The 26,149-nt window shown below is 48.3% G+C and overlaps 1 protein-coding gene across 35 annotated transcripts in view; it reads left to right on the forward strand.

The window, feature by feature from the left end:
• LOC143018069 (MAP/microtubule affinity-regulating kinase 3-like) overlaps nt 1-26,149 on the forward strand; it is a 500,962-nt gene that overhangs the window by 198,907 nt on the left and 275,906 nt on the right. For 24 of the 35 annotated variants that reach the window (XR_012965728.1, XM_076173154.1, XM_076173151.1 and 21 more), the window contains exon 2: nt 2,646-3,217. The exons of 9 other annotated variants lie outside the window; for them this stretch is intronic. Coding sequence is in view for 25 of the 26 variants with exons in the window: in XM_076173154.1 (XP_076029269.1) it covers nt 3,011-3,217 (207 nt within the window). In the remaining variant the exon portion in view is untranslated. Of the gene's footprint in view, nt 1-2,262; nt 2,336-2,645; nt 3,218-26,149 lie in introns of those variants that run through there. 2 more of the 35 variants (XM_076173128.1, XM_076173127.1) reach the window with 2 other exon arrangements.

Below are 26,149 nucleotides of genomic sequence, written 5' to 3' on the forward strand. Positions count from 1 at the left end.
CTTCCTTTTTTCCTAGTTGTTCTTCACCACTACCACCACCAACCAACCAACCGTTGCTAACCCCCGCAGTACTATCAGTTGTCATTTTCCCATTCTGAAGCTGCGTTTTCGCCAAGGCAACTTTGTGGCAACGTGAGGCATGCAACGTGTCGCTAGCCAAACGGGTTCCATCAGTTCAACACAAAGCAGCATAGTGAATGCAAATTTTGTCGTATTCAACAGTTGACACTCGTTGACCCAAGATTTAGCCTGTTCCCTACGGTCACCTGCTGACCCATCAGACACGGGCAATATTCGATGTGAACAATACAAAAAAAAATGATGGCGTTATATTTAATTTGTACAAATTTAGATTTAAGAAGGAAATGGGCAAGAACTGGTTTACCAATGGTGGTTATCCAACGGAAAAGACTTGGTAACCATGGGGATAATAGGTGGTAATGGACACGGAACTGCTTAGTGTAAGCCTTATGGTTTCTTGCAGGTCTCCTCCATTCTTATGTTGTTCTTATGTGATATACGTTTGAAAGAGTATATGGTCATTATGATTATTGTTGTTGTAGTAGTGGTACACATATAACTTATTCTCAACATTTTATTTATTTATTCACTCATCCATCCATTTGTTTGATTTTGGTGCCATGGATAGTCTCCCTCCAATCCTTGTCTCTCTTTTATGCCCTTGGACAAACTTTAGGTCACGAAAATTCTCCATTCTCGTCCGAAGAGGGTTCTTGATGAAGTGATTGGTCATCGCCTAGTAACCTTTCGAAGTAGTCTTCGGTTCTTTTGTTTATTTGTGGGCACAGTCCAACAGCAGTGATCGTCTCATGAGATGTGTTGACAAGTGGCCCAGTTTGTGTTGAATCAGTGGAAACAGTTTTGTGGCATTCGATTTAAAAGGTCAGCATGTCGCATGGTGCATGAAGCAGCAATGTGGCCATCTTGAAGGAAACTATTTCTAGGTTGAAAGCCGCATTCGACATTGTGTTGGAAGCCATGTTGGCATATCGCTTGCTCCATGTCACCGGCGGTGTTCGGGTGAAAACGCCTCTACCCTTTATTGTGTTTTCTTCTCTTTTTTTTAAGGAACAGACGGTTGGTAACAGCTGTTGAGGTGGAGGGAGGAGGAGGGGGAAGCGGGGTTTGAGGTGGGGAGAGTGGTGGCAAACGGTCAAGTGGATGAGTGAGACGGGTGGTGTTTCTGCGCAGGAAGTACAGCTAGTTCGTCGTAATATATATATATATATATATATATATATATATATATATATATATATATATATATATATATATAATCGAAAGTGTAGGGATACGGATTTCGCTGGAGCTCGTATTTATTTGGATATTCATTTATCTGTTATGCAGTAGTATACCACCGGTTTTCCGAATGTGTGATTCACATTAGAGACAAGCCGAAATGGGAAAGAATAATAGCAAGTTAGTTGCTTCAGATGTTTGCTCTGCGTTTTTGACGCGGCACATTTCGTGCAGCCCCCTCTCTCTCTCTCTCTCTCTCTCTCTCTCTCTCTCTCTCTCTCTCTCTCTCTCTCTCTCTCTCTCTCTCTCTCTCTCTCTCTCTCTCTCTCTCTCTCTCCCCCTCCCCCTCCCCCTCCCCCTCCCCCTCCCCCTCGGAACGCCCAGGTGTTGAGGCAGGACAGTCGTGGACAGGGAATGTCCTCGTTACCAGGTAGGAACTGCCTCTCGGGCGCGCTTGTTTGCTCGCCTGGCCAACCTCTGCTTGCGTTAGCACCACCAGAAAATGTTGTCTTTTCTTTCGTACCAGAGCTCTAGATTTAGAATTCTAATTTTTTTCTCTCCTCGTTTGAGCCGATGAAATAGTCTTAATATATTGAGCTTATTTTTGTATGCGAGATTAACCACGGAATCATGTGATCGAAAGCTACAACTCTGGGTGATTGTGTCTGTGTCCGTGTATGCGTGCAAGTTCGTTCGCGCTCATTATGGACAGTTGTGATTAGGTCGTTAAGTAATGTGTGAGATGCGAAGGTGATCTCCGTGGAGACGGCTGCCTGGCGACGAAGTGATTGGGCGTCCTGCCGTCGAGGACCTGGCAGAAGCAAAGCGTGAGGTGCCCCCGTTTGAGTCCCGAGCAAGTAATACGGTTTGTCAGTTTGTTTGTGCCGGAGCCGCTCGCGCGCCCCGGCTCGTGCTGATGGGAGTGTTGTGCCTGTTGTGTGTGTGTTCGTGTGTACGTCGGCACCTTGCCGGGAGGTTATCGTGCTGGCCGCAGTTTCATTCAGTCTGCCGGGGGTACCTGTCCGATACGAGGTGTGCTGAGCGCGCGTCTCGGCCCTTGTGTTTGTACGTTCGGGTGCGTGCGTTTTGTTTGCTCCAACGCATGCGTGCATGTATATATGGCCATTCCCCCCCGAAAGTGGTGACCGCGGAAGCCCGTTATATTTGTATAGCGAAACTGCAGTCGATGTTCGTGCGGTTGCTAAGTGTTCCCAGACGCTCCACCGTAGTGACATTTGAAACATCGGGACCGACCAAGTCAGCTGAACACATCACTCCTCCATTTATTATTCATCATTATTAATATTTTTTCTTGAGTGGTTTTGTTATTACGTGATGGTCCTACTCTCTTTTGTGTACTAATGTTGACCTGTGATCGTTTTCAGCTTACTCTCTCCGTACAGCTGTTTAGTGTTATCGTAAGTGAAGGATTCGTTACAGCCAGGTGTCGGAACCTGTACAGTAGTGTGTGTTCGCACGGTGCAGCCACGCTCCCTGTCCCCAGTCAGTGTGTATGTGCGCGCGCAAGCGTTAAAGCGCGGTTGCACCACTATCACCAGCACCACCACCTCGTATAAACTGCAAACATCCTATAGGTTGTTGGTGCAAAGAAGCGCGCGTGTGGGCCTGGCGTGCTGGTGCAACGGGGTTGGCCTGCCCTTCCCAGGATTTTTTTTTTTTTTTTACCAAGTGAGTGTTAAGTGTGACCCGTCGTTTTTAGCCTGGTGGATGTAGCTTAAGGGACGTATTGATGCTGGCCACTGCCAGGGGTCCAGGCCCCGCCTCCGCGCCACACCCACAGGCCCCCAGTAGCATCTCTCAGAGGTCCTCGTCGGGCAAGGGGGCCACACCCAAGGTGCCTTCCTCCACCATGCCGGAACCTCGTCCCCACTCGCACCAGGTGCACCTCCAACACGGACCGGCCAGGTTCCACAAGCCCTGGTACAATCCTCCATGGGTGAGTAGTAGTAGTACTCGACCCCCTCAGCGGGGTGAACGTCTGGGTTTGGGAGCAACACCCCTTGGGAGTCGGCTGGGGAGGAGAGGTGTTTAAGGGAAGAAAGGAAGGAAGGAAGGAAGGGGCTTGGGTAGGAGTGGATGGGCAGTTGTTCTTGTGACCTTCGCGTGTGGTTTTGCTGAATGTCTTGCCTTACAGGTCCACTGTGGGTAATGTTACTACTTGTTCGTACCACACGGAGACGGGTAAGTAAGAATTTGATGGTAAATCGTGTGGCAGAAAACCGGTGGGCAGGAAATGGTTGGGAAGGATAATCCCGAGAGAAAGAGAGAGAAGCCAAGGGAGAAGGAGAGAGAGAGAGAGAGAGCGAGGAGACAGGGACGTCATGGCTGACTCATGCATGACGTCACGTGCCGGCATATGACGTCATCATGCAGTATCGGGTAGCGTGGGGAGTAAATCATGAGCTTACGGCGTTGATCTCTCTGTCTCACGCTATCGCACCCTCCACCCCCTCCTTTTTTTTCTCGATCGCGTGCACACACACACACACACACACACACACACACACACACACACACATTTGTCACTGACCCCGTCTCATTCTTCCCACAATTGTTTCCCTTTTCTTATCCAGTGTTTTCATTCTTGCCCCCTCTAATTCCTCCCTCTCCCCTCTTCCTCCTCTCATTGCTTACCCGTTACCTTCTTTCCTCTCCTCATTCGCTTCTCTCCATTCCCAGTTCATCTTCTCTCCTCCCTCCCTCTTCCCTCCTCCCTCGTGTAATTGATGTAGTGGTTAGAAGAGTAGATTGGAATCGTGAAGATCGTTAATTTTATTCTATTCTCGTACATTACGCACCGGTTCAAACCTTTGGCTGGAGATGAATAATGTCCAGGCGGCTGAGTGAAAGGAAAAGGATAAGTATTTATATTCATTTATGTATTTACATGTTTATTTATCTTATCTGTCGCAGGACATCGTTTATGGAACGCCCAATCTCGCCACGTTTGCAGGAGACCAGGGCTGCTAAAGAGCGCTCAGGGAAAGCGACGCTCATGTGGCAGTGGCAATGAATGAATATCAGAAAGGCGGGATGGAAAAAAGACACCCTCTCCCTCCTTCCCTCCCTCTCTCACTCCCCGTGTGCACGTGTGTGTGCGTGCGTGTGTGTGTGTGCGCGCGCGCTTGTTCTTGCCTTCCTGCATGGCTTAATCTTCATGTACCCTTTCCCGGTTTTGTCCTTTTCTGTCTTGCCAGCTCCTTTTCACTTGGTGCATTTTTCCTCATTCCACCCCCGCCCCGGACTGAAGAACTGTTGGTTTCTAGCTGCCCTCCCTCCTTCCCTCCCTCCCTACCTACCACCCTCCTTCCCTTCCTCGCCTTCCTTCATCCCTCCCCCGCCTTCCTTCATCCCTCCCCCTCCTCCCTCCCTTCCTCCCCTTCCCTCCCTCCAGCCCCTCCCCTCCCTCCAGCCCCTCCCCTCCCTCCCGCTTGCCAGTTCGCCTCGCCACCGCCAGGTCCACCGCTGGTCGGTTGGTCTGTTTTTGCGGCATCAGATGTTGGGTTTTCTTTTCAACCCCCCCCCCCTTTTCCCCTACTTCCTCGTCGTTGTTGTGAACGTGTTATTCTTCCCTTTTCCCTCCCCGCCAATGGTCTTCCACCCCCCTCCCCCCTCTTCTTTTTCTTCGTTTTTGCTTTTCAGGTATTCTTGACACCGCGTTTGTCTTCCTCTATCGAACTTGGTTCTCAGGACGCCATCTATGCTGGTGTCCTGTCGCTAAGACGACGACGACGACAACAACGGGTCGAGGGTTTGCAGGCTCTATGCCGCGCGCTATCCGTTGTGTGGTCGACGGTCTGGGGTGGCAGCGGTGGAGGAAGGTATAGTGGTTGTATTCCACCCCCCCAAAAAAAAAAATATATATATATATGTATATATATTCTTGGGAACTTTCACGTCAAACAGTTGAAGTCGAGGTGGTGAAGGAGAGCGTCTCGATTTTTTTTTTTTTTTTTTTTTTTTTTTTTTTTTTTTATAGATCACCCAAAGAGTGTCTACAAGTTCTTTTGGAATATTTGGAATCGATGGGTGGAAAGAAACGGACGAGGGTCGACATGGAAGAAGAGGGATGGAAGCAGGAGAGGATAAGAGAGAGGGAGTGAAAAGCTTTGATGTGAAGGGGTGCCACGGAGATGAAGTGAATAGCCTGGCATTAACCAGGATAAAATTAAAAGTGGCTCTCTTTCGTTTCTGAAAAGGTTGATGAAGATTGATGATAATCCATTCACTGCGGAAGCAATGCTCATCTGGATAGAATAGACTGGCGCCAGACAGCATAACCGGAAAGGGGTGGGGGGCTCGAAGCCTTTGCCCCAGATGGCGTGATTTCTCTGTCGCTATTTTTGCTTGTAATTCATTTTTTCCTGTCCCCGTTCATGGAGGCTCGTTATTCACGTTTCGTCTTGTCACTACTGTCCTGACTTTTCCTCTCCTCTCCTCTCCTCTTTACCCGTCCTCTCCCTTCTTCTTTTTACCACTATATCCTCTTCTTACTCCTCTTTACTCTCCTTAATCTATCCCACGTGAGTCTTTACCCATCCTCTTTCCTACCCTCCTTACTCACCTCCTCCTTACCTTCTCTCCTCCCGTACACCTCCACTCGTTACCTCTTTTCTCTCCTCTCTCTCCTTTCTCCATACCCCTTCTCTCTCTTCTCTTGCCCGTTCCTTGCCTCATCCTCTCTGTACCCCATCTCCCTCCTCCCTTCCTCCTTTCTTCTCTCATCCTCCTTTCTGCTTTCATCCTCCCTTCTACTTTCCTGCTTCTTGTCTATCTTCGTTTCCCCTTTCGCACATTCTTCTCTTTTTATGCATATCATAAGTGTATCGCGTTTAGACATACGTGCGCGCGCGCGTATACTTACATATATACGCTGTCGCACGCGCACCGGCGTACAAATTAGATGTTCACTCGCAGATTTTTCCATTTCAACCAAATTATTTAGATTATGGTAATCTCGTGCTAACCTGCGTGTGGCTCCCTCGCAGTGGCGTTGTGCAGCCAAACAAGTTTTCCTCATCTGGATATTGTCGCCCAAATCGTTTCCGCTCCCCCCCCCTCTTCTGCTTCCCTTTGCTCTCTCCATTCTGCCTTCCTTCCCCCATTCTCTCCCCTCTCCTTCTCCCCACTTCCCTTCTGCCCCCTTCTCAGTTTTTTTCCCTTCCTCTTTTTCGATGAAGAAATGGGAGTTTGGCTGTTAAAGGAGTCAAAACATTTGTAAGAGGAACACACACACACGCGCGCGCGCGCGCGCAAGAAAAGTGATGGGACGAGATAGAAAAGTCCCCACATGTGACGTGGCAGTGTAGCAGATTTGTATCTTTGGAAGAGTTAAGAGAGGCCCTTGTTTAATAGCGAACTGAAGTGTTTTTGGTGATGACTGATGAATATGAGTACTGTTTGAACTAGAGATATACGTCTTTGTAATGGGGATGTTAAAAATCGGATTAAGGAATTCTGTTAGAATATATCCTAGAATATTAGGAATTGCGTGTTTTCTAGATATGGATTTATCATTATTTATTTTATTCTATTTAGCTATTTGTACTTAATTTAGTTTATTTTATTTAGTTTATTTCTGTTCATCTTGTTTGTTTTATTTGATTTGATTTAGCTGTTTGTTTTATTTATTTTTATTTTTAATTTATTTCTTTATTTATTCTTTGTATTTATTTTTTCTCAGTAGAGAGAACTGTTCGTCTGTGTGACATGACGCTTTCGAACTCTTCAGTTTAAACCTGGTGGTTCGCAGCCGCCGTTCGGTGAACGCCTGACGAGTTCATGATGTCTCATCCTGTTCGAATCCCGCACACGCTGGTACCATCTCGCCCCAGATAATAGTCATCACTCACACTGTCCCCTGCTGCACTGCCCTTGACCCGAGCGGCATGACGGGGACTAGGGAAGACCTCCCTTCATCTATGTGCCGCTGAGATTGGAGGGGCGTTAAGTGGCTTTTGTGTATGAAGTGGTTGTGGACTTTGACTCGGGGCCCCTTTATGGGTGAAAGGGTTTTTTGATTTATAAATTATCAACTATTGCAAGTACACTGCTGGATGAAGATCTCTCCCAACTTCTACCATGTGGCGCACGAGTCAGATGTTACACTCTCGCCTCCCATTTCTCCCCAAGAATCCTTTTCGTAAGGAGGTGGATGTCGACGGAATGGGATCTGGCTTTGGGATCCAGGTGGCCGTGGCCGTGTGTCCCCACGAGCCCAACCTCCTCTCGGAGGCCTAATCCCACGGGTCTGTTGACTTAGAAGCTCCTCTGGTCTGAAAGGTCAAGGTGAAGCTTCTGCAGTCCCCAGACGGGCTGCGTGAGGAAGGGGGTGGTAGTGGGGGTGGTAGTGAAAGGTGAAGCTGGCTGTGGGTGGGAGGTGGGAGTGATGTTAGGAGGAGGAGGAGGAGACTGGTGGGGCGGAGCGAGGTTCTTTAGGAGGTCGATGATGAGGTGGAGGAGTAGGGATGGTGCGGCCTCATGGTGGTGATGACGGGTCCTCCTAGAGTCGTAAATGGCCCCCGAAGGAGGCGGACGCGTAGGCGGAGGCCAAGGGAGGGCAGGCAACTCAAGCGGTGGATGGTTTTGTTGTCCGTGCGTTGATGGTTTTTCGATCTGGTGTCCTTGGGTGGGGTTGCGGGGAAGGAAGACGACGACAGCTGCACGGGCAGGCAACGGAGAGGGAAGGCCCTGAAGATAATGTTGTGGTGGTTGGAATGACAGCCTTCACTATCGTCATCATCGTCATCGAGCTTCATCAACTGATGCAACAGTGCTGAGAACTAATCAAGTTAACGGGACGGGAAGCATGACTTGGCGTTGGCGATAAATGATGGGAGCGAAGGACGACAGACTGTGCTCGTATATTTTTTATCGATTTATTTATTGAGAGAGTTGGGAGGAGACGAGGCATAAGAATAAATGTAGAGGAATAAGCTTGTGTGTAAGCTGGAGAAAGAGGACAGGGAAGACCTTGGGAATGTGAGGATATGACGAAAGAGCCCAGAGACTGGAGGAAGCGGAGAGGCAGGACATCGGAATGGTTGAGAAGACCCCGAATGGATTGAAGATTGATGAGGGTGAATTCTAGGTAGAAAATAGGTTGTGTACCAGGAGATTTGAAAAATGCGGCTGGGATTACAAATCCATAAAACAAACACACACACACACACACACACACACACACACACACTCACTCACTCACTCACTCACTCACTCACTCACTCACTCACTCTTTGAGAGGGAGGGAGAAGTGAATGGGAGTTTATGTCGGCCTTCCTTGTATCCGACAATTTCCGCCCAGATATCCTCGCAGGAGCAGCAGCATCCTGACGGGCTGTATCCGGATCCCACGTTATACCGGGAAGATGTGGGAGCGTAGGCCCTTTCCACGTACTGTAGACGGTCAGAGAACGGGCGGCGAGGGGCGGACGGGGGAAGGGCAACAGCTATCAGGCTTGCCGTAGCAGGGCGCGGACCACAGATTCATCCTTGTGTGTGTGTGTCAAGCTACTTCGCGGGATTCGAGCCTGAGATCAATCCTCCTACCCCTACCTCCTTCTCCACCTCCCGGCATAACTCCCATCTCCTTCCTCCTCCTCCTCTCTATACACTCTCCCCCCTCCATCCCTCCTCCCCACCTTCCTTCCCTCTCTTCATGACTCAGACTCTTTCGTCGTTCGCGGCTTCGATGTTGTGGTTCTTGGTTTACTCATGACACTCCCCGCTTCCTTTGTTCCTTGCTCGCCCTCCCTTTTGTCCTCTTATTATCTTCTTTCCCTCCTTCGTCCCCTTTGCTGCGCTCCCCTCCCCCCTACACACACACACACACACACACACACACACACACACACACACACACACACACACACACACACACACACACACTGGTAATGTAATCGTTTCTCCTCGTGATGTGCCTTGTCCGTGTCCAGTTCTCGACACAAGTTCGAGGGAGCTATCGCGTCTTCGGTCTCCAATTTCGCCTCAGTTCTTCCTTTTATTTATTTATTTATTGTTTGCCCATCGTATCTATTTACACGGATTATCTTTTTAGTTATCGGATTTTATATATATATATATATATATATATATATATATATATATATATATAAATACACTGGATATAAGCAAAACGAAATCGTGTAAAGCATACGAGGGTCTCCCTTCCCCACTCTTTTTTTATGTAATCATTTACTTTTTATAGAAATGACCGGGCTGCTCCCGTGTAAGCCATGATTATGTAATGCCCAGCTGCTTTGATGGTACAGCCCATTTAATCCGTTTGCTACCGAAGAGGCTTCACGGAGATGAATAAAATGTTCTGGCAATAACCAGATTTATTTTTTTTATTTATTTTTTTATACAAAATCGTGTTGAACATGTTAAGATTATTATGGTGTTCATGGGGCGGTAGAAAAGGTTTTATATGTTCAATTGAACACGGGAACTCCAGCTGAAAATACAATGTACAATATATGTTATTCCGGGCCTATGGATCACCAACTGTTAGCTTTCTGTCTGTCTATCACGTTTCCTTTTCCGGCGTCATGTTTCCGGCACGTCCGGCAGTGCCCCGGCACACCTGTCCACGTCCGAGGCAGGTGGGTGACGCAGCACGTGTCTGTACCAGTTTGGGAGGGAGAGAGGGGAGGGGAGGGGAGGGGGGCGATGTAGTGGGAACGGACTGTTATGTTTCCAGCATGTTAGTCATCAGGCCCCAGGTGGGAGTTTGAGTTTTTTATTTGTTTACTTGTGGTGGTGTATATTCTTTTCTATATTGTTAAAGTGTTGTCTCGGGTTTCCTACACACACACACACATACACACACACACACACACACACACACACACACACACACACACACACACACACACACACACACACACACACACCGGGCGTTGCTTCACGACGGTTTATCTTGTATCCCAGCAGCTTAGATGAGGGAGCAGCAGCAGCAGCAGTTGTTCACTGCGTTCTCGCAGCCGACCGACCCGCGTCCCGGTCATTGCTAATTATCAACACCGCCCCTCGTTTCCCACATTCACGCTATGTATTCCTGTCCGCCACCACTGATCCCCTTCCCCTTCCCCTCGACAGCCGTCGTCGTTATTAAACAGTGACATTGTATTTCGTATTCCAACTGTATTTCAATCTTTAATTATGCATTTCATCGAAATTAGTCCCGCCCCACACGCAACACGTTCCCCAATTTTGTTTCGTTGAAACTTGTTCCAGCTTTCCGACCTTCGCTTTGTTTTTAGTCTTTGCTTTCCAGACTTTTTCTTTTTTTCTACGGGCCTCCCATCCCATTCCGTGTCCCTCCCTCCCTCCCTCCCTCCCCTCTTTTTCTTCTACTATTCTCGTATCGTTTTCTTTCTTTCCCTCTCATGACCATTTCCTTCCCCTTCCTCCCTTCTTACCTTCCCTCCAACCCCATTCTTATCTCCCCGCTTTTCATTGCCTCTTTTTCTCCACCTCTTATTGCCCCCTTCTTTTCATGCCTCCCCCTCGGGTCCACTTTGTGTATCCCCCTTCTTCTATCCCTCAAACGTCGATCGTTGTCCTGCTCTTCTTCTTCCATGATTTTTCTCACCAGTTCACACAGTCTCCACCTCCCTCCTCCTCCTTTGTCCCCGTCCTTTATGTTGCTCCTTTGTCTTTCCCACTTGTTTCGTTCTTGTTTCTTGTTGTTCATTTATGCACTGGTTGCTCATCATCATAGAATTAAGGAATAACTATGTATACGCACGCGCCCACATACAAACACACGCACACACACACACACACACACACACACACACACACACACACACACACACACACAAACAAACACATTCCTTGTCTTTAACCTTATCCTATTATTTTCTTCCTTAGCGTTTCGTCTCTCCTCCCCCATACCTCTTGTCTCCCCTTCCCCTTTACCTTTCCCCCCCTTTGCCCTTATCTCCTTTATCTTTCAAGAGGCGCATGATAGAGAACATGTTCGAGGATCAACGTCCATAGGGAGGAAGAGCTCGGGGTCTGGGACGTCGGCAAGGATCGTTTGGCCCCGCGGAAGGACGTGCCATGAAAGGGAAGGGGAGAAGGAGGGGATGTCTGCGCGCGCCACAGGGGAAGGGCGGAAAGTCCCCACCCTGGCCAGGGTTGGGTCGCCCGCTGTCACGCACGCCATGTCAGCTTGGACCAAACAGACGCGTTGGCATTGTTCTGGGGCTTGTCCGGTCAAGCCTGTGCCGTGTCACCCTGGCACGGCACGGCACGGCACGGCACGGCACGGCACAGCAGTCCCATAGCTTGTCCTCTCCGATTCGTCCGCTCGATGTGACATTCTCGTCCTCTTTGACCTTATAGTTGTCTCCATCGGGTCTGTTGATGCTTCGATCCCTCCGCCAACTCTTCGCGGTGGGTTTTGTCAATTTGGGGGCTCTTTTTTACTCCGTTTTTCGTTCCTTTAACAGCCTTGGAAGAGTGGAGGGTTCCTTTCCGAGCTGTGTGAAGTCGTCTGGTGTTAACCAGAATAAGAGAATTGAAAAGCGAATACCATGTTCATCGTCCGCGCGCTTTATAAATGTATGTATGTATGTATATATATATACACATATATATATATATATATATATATATATATATATATATATATATATAATATATATAAAGCGCGCGCGCACCGCAATGGGGGTATGTCAGTGCAGAAATTGTGTGTGAGATGTGGGTACTCTGTATACGGCGAGGAGAATAAATATTCCTGTCTCTGCCATTGGGCCGGGTGATTTGTCGTTCCAAACGATGGAGTTTGATGGGTTTAATTTCCCCTTCACGTGGGGAAAAATGCCAATATGCACATGCATGAATACGTGCATGTTACAGTGAACAGCTTAGACCTTTCCTAGAAATTCCATAGTCCTCCCCTGTTCCATTTGTAAACGTGTATAAATGCATACATTTATTTGCATTCATTGTTTTGTTGTTGTCGATGATGGTGACACCTGGAAATTACTCCCATCCTTTCGTTTGACTTGAATCCCACCATTCGCCATCTGATAGACCATACTTTGACCCCATATCTCTGCCCCTGTCGCAGATTTGTTGCCCCAACGTGGTATTCCTCTTTTTCTTGCCTTCCCTCTTCTTCCCCCTCCTCTCCCTCTTCCTCTTCTTACTCCTCCACCTCTTCTTTCTCTGCCTCCGCTTCACCAACCCTTTCAGACTAATGAATGACTTTCTTCCCATCCCTTCCTTGCCCGCCGTGCAAGACCTCGCTTCCCTCTTCTGCAGTCCCCTTCGCCTATTGTGCAGACTCGAGTGTGTTCCCATGCTGGGCGTGCGTGCGTGCGTGCGCGCTTGTTTTGATAAGCATTGTGTGCACTTCCATCGCATGGGGTGCGATAAAACACTTCACGTAAACTAGCAGCTACTTGTGTTGAAGAACTTATGAACTTCCTTCACCCACTCTCCCCTTTTTTCAGGTTCAGCTCAGAATAAGGAAAATAGGTCTGGACAAGAGAAGTTATGTACTTATACCTGTGTGTGTGTGTGTGTGTGTGTGTGTGTGTACGTGCGTGCATTATTCCTTGTTTGGCATTCGCAGGTGACCTCATTGTTTGTCCACCAGATTTCACCGTACCCTAGCCAACCATCCAACCTACCTACACACCCAACCAATGGTGCAACCATTGGTAATGTCATGTTTGAATTAGTCCCACCTGCCTTTATCTTGGGTTTCGTCAACCTAATGTATTTGTTTTTGTTTTTTGCAGGTACGTATTCGCCACAAATGCTACGGTGCCAATGGTGTTCCACATAATGGTAAAGTACTATACGACTTGAAGTGGTTTTGTGCGAATGTGTATTGTTAACCTCTCCAGCATGATTGCGTGTGCACATTGTTCTCCTAATTTAGAAATATTTACATTCAGAAGTTTCCAGAACATGACCAAGTGCTTCTGGAATGCGGAATTACCCAGATTTGGGAACGTCTTGCTCTGAATATTGGATATTTCCGAATTGTAGAGATTCCTACAAGCGATTCTATCCTTGGGGACAATAAGAGGTATATGGACGGTAGCAGAGTTTGCGTGTGTGTGTGTGTGTGTGTGTGTGTGTGTGTGTGTGTGTGTGTGTGTGTGTGAGAGGGAGAGGGAGGGAGGGTGAGGGGACTGTTTCTCCAACCATATAGGAATAACGTATTTGATCCTTAAGAATGTCTCTGAAGGCCGCTGAACACATTGAGCGTATAAACTTTGTGCAGTCAATAACCGTACGAAGTTCCTGTTAAAAGAAGTACATAAGTACATGTTGTTGAGGCTTAGTGGGCCCATGGAGATTTTGCTTAGCCAAAGAACTGAATGTATGAAAGTCAGGTCGAGACCCCTCACTAGAGCCTTTCTGAAAGGAAATTGTTCTTTGTTTGAGCAGATATTCATAAGTGAAGGCATTATATATTGGCCACGCTAACTTGTCGCCGCCTTGAGTCTCGGGGGCGTTTGTTGCAAGTCGAGCTTGAACGCGCGTGGCATTTCCTGTGGGCTCAAAGAATGTTCCTATCAGCGAGATTCATGGCCGAAATTCTCCTCAGACGCGTTTTGAGCAACCGGAAAAGGGTAGATAAATAACTATAAAGGCCAATATATTAACTTATTAATGAACTAGTTCGACTTCTATAACTGATGATCTTCATGGTCTCGGAGGGGGTTGTTAGTGTAAATGTAGTTGAGACGGGTACACAGCCCAGTTATACCACCACCACCACCACCACCATCGCCACCACCTCAGTATCTCTCTCCCTTCGGACATCCTTGCGTCCTCTTTCGTCAGCATTCTTGGGTGGGATGTTACAAAAGGCCGTTCCTTTTACCTGCCCTTGCAGCACCACAGGCTCGATCTCCCACAGCAGACACAGGAGCCATCACAGTCGTCGTGGATCCATAACTACATCTAACTACGACTCGTGCAATTCGGCCACTTCAGCAGAATGATACACCCAGGGCTGAATGAAATCGTCTCGCACAAGAACATCAAAGGTGCTATCGGGTTGAGGTAGCCCAAAATACCTTGAGCCGAGTCAACCATTAGCCAGAATACACACACACAAACACAAACACACACATAAGTGCATTGCCCGACCGACCGCCTCCTGTGCATGGCCCCGCGTCGCTCCCTTCACACAGCTCCATAACCCACTCCCACACACGCCCACGCCCCCACAAAGCGGCTGGACTAGATTGGCGCCCCCTTCCCCTTCTCCCCATTGCCATGTATCGGCAAATCATTCCGCCTCCTCATCCTCCTCATCCTTACCTCTGCTACCCTCTTCTTCTCCTCTCTTCCTTCTCTCCTCCCCTCTTCCTTCTCTCTCCCCCCTTTGCCTTCTTTCCCTTCTCCCCCCTCTCCGTCCTCCCCAGGTCATCCCTCTCAATGTTGTATTGGCTCTTCCCACTCGGAAGAATATATTGTGCCCGCGGTGCCCTTTTGCTCTTCAATGAACCGGAATCTAGATTACCATTGTGCTCGTGTATATATATATATATATTTCTCCCGGCCTGGTACCCTCCTTTCCTCGCTCCGTTCCTAACTTCACTTATTCCATCCCCCCACCCCCCACCCCGCTCGTCTCTATCTTCTTCACTTGCTTCTTTGGTACATCCTCCTACTACTCCTCTCCCCATTCTCCTCCTCATGTTCCTCCTCCTCCTCCTGCCCCTCCCCCTCCCCGTTCTCCTCCTCTTCCCGTCTCCTCCTCACCCTGTGAACGCGGAGAGAGTATGCCACAAAAGCGTCCGGTATCTCATACATGTATAACGTGTGTATGTACATGTGCAGAAGGGAGGAGGCTGGTGTCCTCTTGTTGCACACCCACCACCCTCATGTATTTTCTTACATTTTGGTTCTCCCTCCTTTTCTCACATTGTCTGCCGGGAAATTCCATCCCTCTCTCCCCTTTTCTAATTCTTTGTCACTCTTCTCCCCTTCCTTGCCTCATCCTCACCCTTTCTTCTCCCTGTCCCCTTCCTCTCCCTCTCCTCTTCCTCTTCCTCTTCCTCTTCCTCTTCCCTCCTTACAAACCTCTTGCCTCCCACTCGCATTCAGCTCCTCTTCCGTTCACTTCCACCCACCGGCCCACTTCACCCTCCTCTTCTCTCCACTTCACCTCATTCTCGCTCCCCTCCTCTCCCCCATCCTCTCTCCTCGTCCTCTCCTCCTCCCGCACTTTCCACATTTCTGTCCATCTTCCTTCTTCCCACCTCGCTTTACTCCCCCGTTGTCCCCCCCCCCTCCTCCCAACGCCGAGAGCCTCGTTTCGGTCGTCCTTTCTCCCGCTGTCTCTCTTTCGGTAACCATGCTTTGGATCAATCTCCGGCCTACATTCAGAGCAGGTTTCCCTGTTATTATATCCACTGCCACCACCACCACGATTACTTCCGCGCCGCTGCCGCCTCCGCCATATCTACGGTTGTAATTACCGCTATTATGTCTCTCATAGCCTGGCCACGCTCGTGGCTAATCAGAGTTCTCCCCGGAAGCTCGGTCGTTGCGACAATTATTGCGGTGGAGCGTAGCGTTTATCAGAAGCATCCGCCGGTGCCCCGCGGTGTACCATTACCACAGCTAACCGAAATCACCACATCCCACCACCACTACCACCACCACCATCACTTTCACATCACCTATAGTATATCACCTTAAAAAAAGGCGTCCCCACCGAACGCCGTTAACGCCGTGATCATTGCCGCTTTACTATCATCACCATCACCTTTTTTAATTTTATTTTTATTTTTTATATATATTTTTAAGATTCCATCAGCAACCCCACCACACCCTGACAGTGGGAAGAATGGTTAATTGCCCAGTTGCCAAGGGAATGCCACGGAGATGAATGGGGGGAGCCAGAACAATGGGGAAAGTGTCCCCCAGGACGAAAGGGATTTCACGGAGACGGACCATGTGGAGATGAATGGAATGTCCTGGCGGAAGCCATGACGAGAACGTAAAGCGGCACCAGGCACGGAAGTTGTTTAAGTAACGAGTAGACAAGTAAAATAGAGTAAGCATGTTCAGAAACCTCAGTGGAAATAAGCGTTGGACCTCCCGTCGGTATGCTTCGACACTCTTCAAACTTGTAATCTTTGTAATATCAGTCCCAAAGTTGCCACCCAGAAGCGTACCCAGAACCCAAGAAGGAACTTGACATAAGATGACGCAACCTTCCATAAGACCCAGACCCCACCCCCAGCCCCGATAGCTCAGAACTTAATCTTAGTTAAATTAATCCCGAAGCCTTTGAGGCCTCTGGCCCACCATCGTCCGCGAGCTGAACTAGTGAAGTGGACCCCCTAACCCGCAGCTCCTACTTGTTTGGCCTTTAAACTCCCCCCCCCCCTCCGTGGCACATGGCGCGTCTTGGCACGGGCAACCTGGTTCCATTCGCCTGCTGAACGTGGAGGTGTAGGCGGGGTTATGTTGGGGCGGGGTAGAGGCTTGGAATAGATGTGGAGGAGAATGGTAGTCGAGTTGTGTTGGCGTGGTAGTCGCAAGACGTGGGAGGTTACCAAGGTTGGTGAGGGGCAGCGCTGCTATTGATGATTGGGGCCCCATCAACTGATTGGAGGTGGAGGTACATTCACTACCTGGTCAAGATGGAATTGGGCGTGGGCGTAGGCGCGGCGGTGTGTAGGCGCTGCTTGGCTGTGGAGTACATTTGAGAAAATTAATTCCTTTGACGTTTTGTTAGCATGGATTTATGTTAAAGATATTTTAATTCACATTCGTTTTAAAACCAACACTTTAGTGTAGTCATGGTGGGTGGGCGGTTACGTTGGAATAAGGGAACGATTAGAAAATTATTTAAGAGGCCGGACGAGCGGGCAGGCATCCAAGTGTGAACCTGTGGGATATTTCGTTAGGACTTCGTGTTTCCCAAGAAGGAGTTTCCGCGGAATGGGTGGTGCTCGGGGGCGCGGTGGTATGGTGGTGGTGGGTGTGGAGATGACGTGGCACAAGGATGTGGGTGTAATCACCTCACCTGATTGTCACACACACACACACACACACACACACACACGCGCGCGCGCGCGCGTGCCTTTGTATTTATGTGTGTGTATGTGTTTAATAAAAGAGAAATTATAGAAACATGAAGCGAGTAAACTATATCGAGTTTTCATTCTGAGACCGAAATATGCAGTGTACTCGCTTCATCTTGCATTTTACTCCCAGTGTGGAGTTCTTTTATAATGTCTACTAAGTGCTATTACTGACTAGGAATTTATATAAAATGCCCGAGGACGTTGCACGGTTCCTTGCTCGCGCGCGTGTGGGTTGCCAAGTTGTAGGTTGCATGATAGGTGTAGGTGTTGTGTGTGATCCACTGCTGTGGATTGAGTGCCTGGTGCTCCTGTGAGCGGCAGAGCGCGCGAGTGAAGGTCGCATATCGAAGGAATTTTGTGGGATCAAGTAGCCAGAAATGAGGGTGGCAGATGGAGCAAATGTATTGCTGACTGGACGCCGCGAGATGGTAAGCTTGGTGAGAGAAGCTTGCAAGGGTAATGTGGCAATGGGTGTGGCCTTGATTCGTGGAGGTGTTTGAGAAGAGAAGATAGAAGAGTTAGGGCAGCTGGCGAATTGATACATGGTACTTGAGTCTGCTGGCGCCAGGTCCCCTCTTCCTGAAGGAGGAGGAGGAGCAGGAGGCTGCCTCCTTGTTCCCCATGACCCCCAGCACTCTGTGTAGGCCTGTGGGTATCGACGGCGCGATCCAGGTCAGGAGGAAAGTTGTATCCGCCCGCGCCCCGACCTGCACCCGCCTCGACCTGCCTTGACCTCACCTTGCCCCGGACCCTGCCCTCCACTCCTTCACCACCGAAGGGGTGCCACGGAGATGAATGAAATAGCTGGGCGGCAGCCGGAATGGAAGGTAGAAGCTGTACACGGTACGGAAGGAGATAATTGAGATTTGTGTGTAATCCAATCGTCAGCGACGGAGGTCACAGATGAATGAAATGGTCATGCGGTAATCTAAAAAGGACAAGTGCCACCTGGTACTGAGGAAGGTTAGTGGATTAGGCTGTAACCCTTCTGTTACCGATGGGTTGCCACGGAAATGAATTAGATATTGTGGTGGCAGCCAGGCTCGGAGGAAAGGTGCCACCATTACGGAAGGGGTCTATGCTGGTCGCCAAGCTGCCGCTGCCGCTTTCGCTGATCTGCATATTATGGATTCCAGTCCTTCCAACGTTGGTGAGGAAATCTGTAGTAAGAGTACTTGTGGACACTGACTCACTCGCGCCGTGATACAACACTTGACCCATCGGCTTCCATATATGGCAAGATACAGTAATCGTGGGAGAGGGAGACCAGGCAGAAGGACGAGATGGAGAAGATTGCAGGAGTGATGTGGCAGGTATTGACACAGTGATTTGTGAAAGGGTTGAGGGAGGCTCTTGCTCGTCGGTAGACTTGTGAGTTACTGGTGGTTGACAAGTCCTCTGTCGCCATTTCTGCAGGCTACCCATCATCACCACAACCATCACCACCAACACCATCACCACCAACACCATCACCATCATCACTACCACCACCACCTCCTCCATCATAGCTTCCACCACTTCCTCCATCATAACTTCCACCACTACCACCACTCGTCACCTGTGCGCCCACGTGTGTCAGCCACCGGGGTGCCACGGGCACCAAGTTTCTCCAATGTGTTGTGCTAAATAACCGTACCGCGATGATAAGCGAGCACTCTCCCTCCCTCCCCCCCCCCTCTCTCTCTCTCTCTCTCTCTCTCTCTCTCTCTCTCTCTCTCTCTCTCTCTCTCTCTCTCTCTCTCTCTCTCTCTCTGTAGATGTGGGTGTGTATATGTGTACGCGTGCACTCGCGCTTGTGTTTTTGTGGTGCCGTTTCTCAGAGGGCCTGTTTATCTTAAGAAATATTTTAGATATATTCGGAAATTTCCTCGTGCAGCTGACCAAAGCATGTCCGTCTTCTGGCGGGGTCGGGGACGACGGGGCGAAGTCCCCCCTCAACTCGATTTTTATTTCGCGGGGCCTTTTCGTTGCATCCTGTTCTCTTCTGTATGCAAATCCGTTTTCATGTCTGTCTCTTGTCTCCGCTTTCGCCCGCCTCCCTTTCCCCTCTTCCACGTTTATTCTCTTCTCTTCACGCACACGCTTCTTCTTCTTGTCCTCGTGCCTGAGGCGAGTAGGGTGTCTCGACCCCAAAGAGGAAATTTCGTGTTGTCAGGAAAATTTGTAAGAGAGGATCCCGAAAGTTATTGCCCTTGTTAATTCCGCTTTGCTTGGACGAGTATCGAAGCAAAAGAAAATGGGAGACAGACAGTGTCTGCAACTGTGTTTTGGAGTTCTTTGTCAACATTTGGAGTATATGAAGACGTAGAATTGTTATTGTATTTGCGTAACAAATTTAGGGTGTTTTCCTCATCGCGATTCTTGAATCATCCTTTCTCCTCCATCGCTGCTGAATGGAATAGAGTACCCACAGTTACGGAAGGAATTGGGTTGTCATAGAACATCGGGTATGCAGTTGGTGTTAACGTTTCCTATCTGACAAATGCTTTCACTTTGTATGTGTCATCGTTTTTCGAAACTGGGAAAGAATGAAACAGTTTTGCCTAGATTTTTTTTCTTTCAAATGGTCGAACGAAGCAGCGAAATCCACAGTTTTGGGCGTGTGCGTGTGTTGGCGTATACATGCACGTGCGCGCGCGCTTGTGTTATACTTTACGGATGTCTACATTTGGTTAGGACGCGAGCATTGTGAGCGTTCCCGCGTGGGAAGGGAGACGTTGACGCGGACGTGAGGTCGGGGGGAGGGGGGGTATACGTGTGGCAACAGCAGCCATGTAGCAGCCAATGGCAAGGAAGGGGAGAGTTGCAGAGGGTGGGGTCCGCTGGCCAGGTGTTCACCGCAACACCTGATACGGGGAGGCTAGAGGGCAGGTTGTTTCCTTGTAGTGTAGTTGAAGTTGTTATAGTAGCAGTAGTACTACTACTACTAGTAGTAGTGGTGGTGGTGCTCGTTATTAGTAGTAGTTGTAGTAGCAGCAGCAGGTGCAATTTTTGTTTCATACAGTCCATGGAACTGAAATATCTGATTAGGATATGGTGTGATGCCATGCTTTCTGAAGGATTGAAGTAGTTGGAAATGTTGCCAAATGTTGGTAGCGTAGTTCTTGAGGAGGCGAGTCTTCCTCTTTTGTAGGGCAGGTGGCTCGAATGTTGCCGCTTTCCATGCTGGGGCGGATGGATGAGTGTGACCTACCATCTTAGGAGTAGACGACAAGTGTTTTGTCAGTGGTGAGCAGTCATGTGGGATTATCCACAGGGCCTGAGGGTCTAAATCCATCTCATCTCCATCATTTGTGTGTGTGTGTGTGTGTGCGCGCGCGCGCGCGCGCGTTTGGAATTCTTCATAACCTTGGATCACGTGTTGGACTCGTGATCGAAATATATTACTCTCAGAGTTGTTGCTCGATGTCTGGGTAATGTTGTGACCTTATACACGCATACCCCAACACATCAACATTCCCGCAATGACCAAGAGGATAGGTACGTCTTGCTGTACTATGGAGCATTTCAGCCCCAGGAAAGAATCGAACCCAAGACTTAATTAAGTAGCAGGTGTGTGTGTGCGTGTGCGCGCGTATATATCTTCAGTAACCAGAAAGTGTGTGAAACGAGAGGAAGGAACGGGTATGGATAGCGAGGAGAAAGTGTGGAGGGACGATGTCGCCGCTCGATGTGCGAGACAACCTTGAGGAGCAGGTGGGTGGGGAAGAGACGCTGGCTGACTAGTGTTGCTTCTGTGGCAGCGGCGGCGGCGGCGGCGGCTAAAGACTGGTGCCACTTCGGGTGGTACCTTGGGTCTGAGGAGCGCGACACTCCGAAGCCTTAACATATCTGTAGCGAGGAGGTGCCAAAGGGAGGGATCTGGTGAGGTTATAACCTCGTAACTGAGGAACTGCAGTGGAGAGGATGAAATGACAATTGCCACCTGGTATAGAAGGGGTTAGTTTTGATCGGTGACGAATCTTTTGCTACCGAAGGTGTGCTATGGAGAAGCGTAAGGTAGTCTGGCTTTAACCAGAATAAAAGAAGTGCCAACCAGTTCGGAGGGGTTAAGTCGCCAATGCGTTGCTCCAGGTATCTCTTGTTTGAGACCCACGACTCCCAGGTAGCCGTAAACAGCAGCTCGGGCAAATTGTATCTGTGTTGGTATTGTTTCCAAGGTGGCTTCAACGCACGACGTGGTAGTGTGGCATTTGCCCGCGGTGGCAGTGATTTCCTATATGTCTGGGGTAGTTTGATAGAATAAGGGGTTTGATGGTCTGGGATGGACTGCCTCTTTTGTTGAGAGTGAATGGATAATTGGGTAGAAGACTACATGGATTGGGGAGGGTCCGGCCGGATGACTGCCGTGCACAGATGATGAATGAATAGATGAGAGCCTGCATGAGTCATGGGTAAAGGGACACGTTTGTGTCCATATTGAGGAGGCAAGGGTCACTCTAGATTTAGTGAGGAGGTGCTGCACTGATATGTGTTTTGCTCTGTGTGAGATGTGTCGTTTGGAAGAAAGGAAAATTTTATGTTGTGTGAACGAGTATACTTGAGGGTTTCGGAAGGGTTGACGTGCCGCATAGACAGGTTCTTTACAGGCGTTGTAGGTGGATGTGATGAGTAAGACGCACTGGATCTTATATATAGGTCGCTACCAAATCCCGTGGGTTGAGGGTCATTTGCTCATGTGGGAAAAATAGTGTAGAAACGCATGACTCGCGGCACAGCGCCAGTGTAGGTGGAAGATCGGAATAAGGACGGAAGGAAAGGGATGAATCGAGATTGGCTGCAGCCCCATCAGTGCATTGATGTCCAGGACGTAGCTGAATGAAATAGCCCAGCGGCAACCACAGTAAGGGGGGAAAGTAACACGCGGGACGGAAGGGTTTAAGGGAAGTTAACCTTAGTGTGGTCTTGTGGAAGATATTGACCAAAGGAAATGTCTCTTTACGTTGGGTCACTTTACATCAAGTTTCCTTTGAACGTTGATTTCCGAAGCAGACGCCAATTGGTTTCCCCCCGTAGAGGAGACTTGCACATTGTGTTTAACATAAAAGTGAGATAATGGACGAGCTCCTGTTAATAGTAAATCTGGTTTATAGCTTCCCATGTTTTCTGTTTAAGGTTGTTTACAGCTCGTAACGACGCCGTTAACAGGTCATCTTGTGTGGAAAAAGCTGGTCTAGCGGTAAAGTAGCAAACTAGTAATAAAGATAGGAAAGAACGATGCGTGATGTGATGGGGAGATGTGTCGTGAGGATGAGGGGAGAAAGAAGAGGGGTTGTAATGAGGTTAAAGGAAACGGTGGGGCACAAAGATCTCATGAAATGGGTTGAGAGAAGTGAGAGGAGTTGGAAGAGGAGATATGGCGACAGAGAACAGAAGTGGGAGCGTTGAGTGTTGCATTAAAAATATTGTCGGGGGAGGGGAAGGGGCTAGGATTTTGAGTTAATTAGCCTGTTGGGGGAGGGGGCGCTTTTTCCCGTCGCTCCGCCCACGCTATAGAGGCCCCTGAGAAGGGTGCCAGGCCCCAGCAACGCAGGTGGCGGTCGCGGGGGAAGGTTTGGGGGTCCTGGGGGAGGGGTACGGGGAAGGTCAGCTGACTAGGTCAAGGTTCGGGTCTTCGTTGCACACGCCGGGTCGTAAAGTTCAAATGCGCGATACTCGACCGCATAAGTAACCTTAATATACAACGAGTTGTTGCTTGCAAAGTGAGGTTAGGGAGGAAAATCCTCAATCCTTTCACTTCTCGTTTAAATCATGCGGAGATTGCACCTGTGCAATTAGTAATTGAGAAAATTATTATCTTTCTCTATCTCTCCCTCTGTCTCTCTCAATCACTCTCACACTCTCACTCTCATATAATCGTGAAGGTCGCCCAAAACTTTCTCGCACCTCTGTTGTTTAAAAATGTACCACTTTTAGAAAAAAAGTAAAAATTACAATTTTTTTTATAAGCGAGTCCATTTGTAAATACCGTTAAAGTTGCCGTCATGTCTCTTACCCTGTGGGGCTTACAGGTCCCCCCCCCAGGGTTTCCTCCGTGGCAGAAAGGGTGCCACGGAGATGAATGAGATAACCTGGCGGCAGCCAGAATAAAAATATTATTTAAACGAACACGGGAAGGTTTTTGTAGCGATAAATTGTCCATCAAGCATATTTGTCCTGTGCCATCCCTGTCTGTAGTTGTAATGGACTCGTGGTTGAAGTAGTATGCATTTTTCATGGAACTAGTCTGAGTAACTTGCTATCAGATGCACAGTGATGTCAGGTTACAAATCTGCCCACAGTGGTTGCGGTGGGAGCGCACGAGTAGTGGGCAGTAGAATATTCATGGTTACGGACGAGTGGGTGGAGGAGAACTTTTCGAGTGAACGAACGAATGAATGTATAAAAAGTGAAAGAGAGAGAGAGAGAGAGAGAGGGAGGGAGGTTTGTGTTATCCGAACTCCGTTGTAATCAGAATAGAGAAAGTCGAGTGGAGAGAGGGAGGGTGTCATTTGCCTCTGCTGCTGCACATGGCATTGACACGGGCGCTCGTAGCTACTCTTGCAGGGGCCCATCATTATCGCTTCCTTTTCCTCCACCTCCATTTTCCCGTCTCCCCACCCCCCCTTCCTCTCAATTCTCCACCTTAGGACTAACCTGGTCTCTTTTCTCTCTCCATCCTCCACACTTTCCTCCTCGCATCTTAACTCTGTTTTCTTCCCACACTCACACTTCATCCTCTTTTTGTTGGCCCTCCGTCCCCATCTTTCCCCTTCTATCTCTTTCTTTCCGTTTTGTCTCTCCGACACTCCTCACGATGGGGGTAGAATTTTTAGTGAAGGAGCCAGCTGCTCCTCCTCCTCCTCCTCCTCCTCCTCCTCCTTCTCCATCGCCAGAGCCACAATTTCCTTCCGTCGTGTCAGCAGCGGGGCAACAGACGGTTCCTGTCTTTCCATTTCTACTTTGCCAAGATCTAACAGGAAACGGAAGAAAGAAATGTATTGGTTACGGGATCAAAATTCTCCAGGAATTTCACACGCGAGAATGAGCAGAAAGAAATATGTCAGTTATGACCTGAAATCCAGTAAAAAATGGAAAATTAACTATGTATTCGGCAACAAGAGGTGAAGGCCGTAGCTGACATTGTATCCAGTGATGGAAAAGTGTAGTGGCAGAGCCTGCTGGGAATGATAGAGGGAAAGAGGTCGAGGAGGGGCGAGGATGTGGTTGTTGTTTTCAGCCTCCAGTTGCTCTGAATGTTGTTGTTGTAGAACTAGTTGTAGCTGCACAGATTGACTGGCGATATCAAACCCTTCCGCAAGGGACCCCACGAATGTGCGACCCTTTTGTGATCTCGTGAGCTATCTCACGGTTGTCAATCGTGTTTATTTGAACAAAAAGATGGAACTCTACAGAACCGACATTATATACTGAACGAATTGACGAAGGATCTTAACAGGATGATACGAGTTATTAGTTGAGTTAATATAAGAACATAAGAATGAAGGAGACTGCAAGAGGCCATAAGGCCTACACTAGGCAGCTCCGTATCCATCACCACCTGTCATCCCCAACCATAAAGTTGTCTAATCGTTTCTTAAAGCAACTGATAGTTTCAGCGCTTACTACATGGTTACTAAGTTTATTCCATTCGTCGATCTCCCTATTAGTAAACCAATACTTGCCTATTTCCTTCTTAAATCTAAATTTGTCCAGTTTATAACCATTACTGCGAGTCCTGCCCTGTTGTTTTAATATGACCTTGTTTGCATCACCCCTGTGATCCACTTGAACACCTCTATTAGATCACCCCGCACTCTGCGTCTTTCCAGAGAGTGTAAGTTAAGGTGCCTAAGCCTCTCTTGGTAAGGCAAATTTCTGAGTCCATGTATCATTTTGGTCATTCTTCTCTGTACTGATTCTAGTGAATTGATGTCCATTCTGTAGGACGGAGACCAAAACTGTACCGCATAGTCAAGGATGGGCCTAACTATCGCTAGAGTTTAATAATTAACTCTGCACTTCTATTCGTTACCGTCCTAGCAATGAAACCTAATGCTCTGTTTACTTTATTCCTGGCGCTAATGCACTGTTTCCTGATTTTAAGGTCCGGACTCCCACTAGAACTCCCAAGTCTCTAGCACTCGGTTTTCTCTAAAAGCGTGTTATCTAAGCTGTATGTATTTTCGGGGTTGTGTAGCCCTACGTTTAACACGCTACACTTAGAGATATTGAAGTTCATTTGCCATTTCACCGACCATGTGAACAATTTGTTAAGATCATCCTGCAGAATCTCTGCGTCGTCTCCTGACCTAATTAGGGGTCCTATTTTAGTTTCGTCCGCAAACTTACTAACATCACTGTTTATCCCATCGTCTAAGTCGTTTATGTACATAATGAACAACAAGGGACCCAAAACCGAGCCCTGTGGGACCCCATTAGTAACATTGCCCCACCTAGATTTTACTCCATTTATGGTGACCTGCTGTTTTCTGTCACTAATCCAAGCTCTAATCCATTCTAACACTTTTTCTTCTATGCCATGGGCTTTGATTTTATTTAGTAGTCTCTGGCGTGGCACCTTGTCGAACGCTTTGCTAAAGTTGGGTGGGGGCAAGGGAAATGCAGTATAGAAATATATTTTCTATATATATATTTTTTTTCGTATTTCCTAATAGAGGAAGTACTGTATTTCAATTTCCAGTATTTTCATTTAATTTTTATAATATAACGTTGCTTGTTAGATTATGTACGAATTTATGGAAAATATATAATACGATACTGTGTTACATTTTTATGACTTGAAA

This window comes from Oratosquilla oratoria, chromosome 34 (assembly GCF_046742065.1).
Source record: "Oratosquilla oratoria isolate Oo_2021 chromosome 34, ASM4674206v1, whole genome shotgun sequence".
Taxonomy (NCBI): domain Eukaryota; kingdom Metazoa; phylum Arthropoda; class Malacostraca; order Stomatopoda; family Squillidae; genus Oratosquilla; species Oratosquilla oratoria.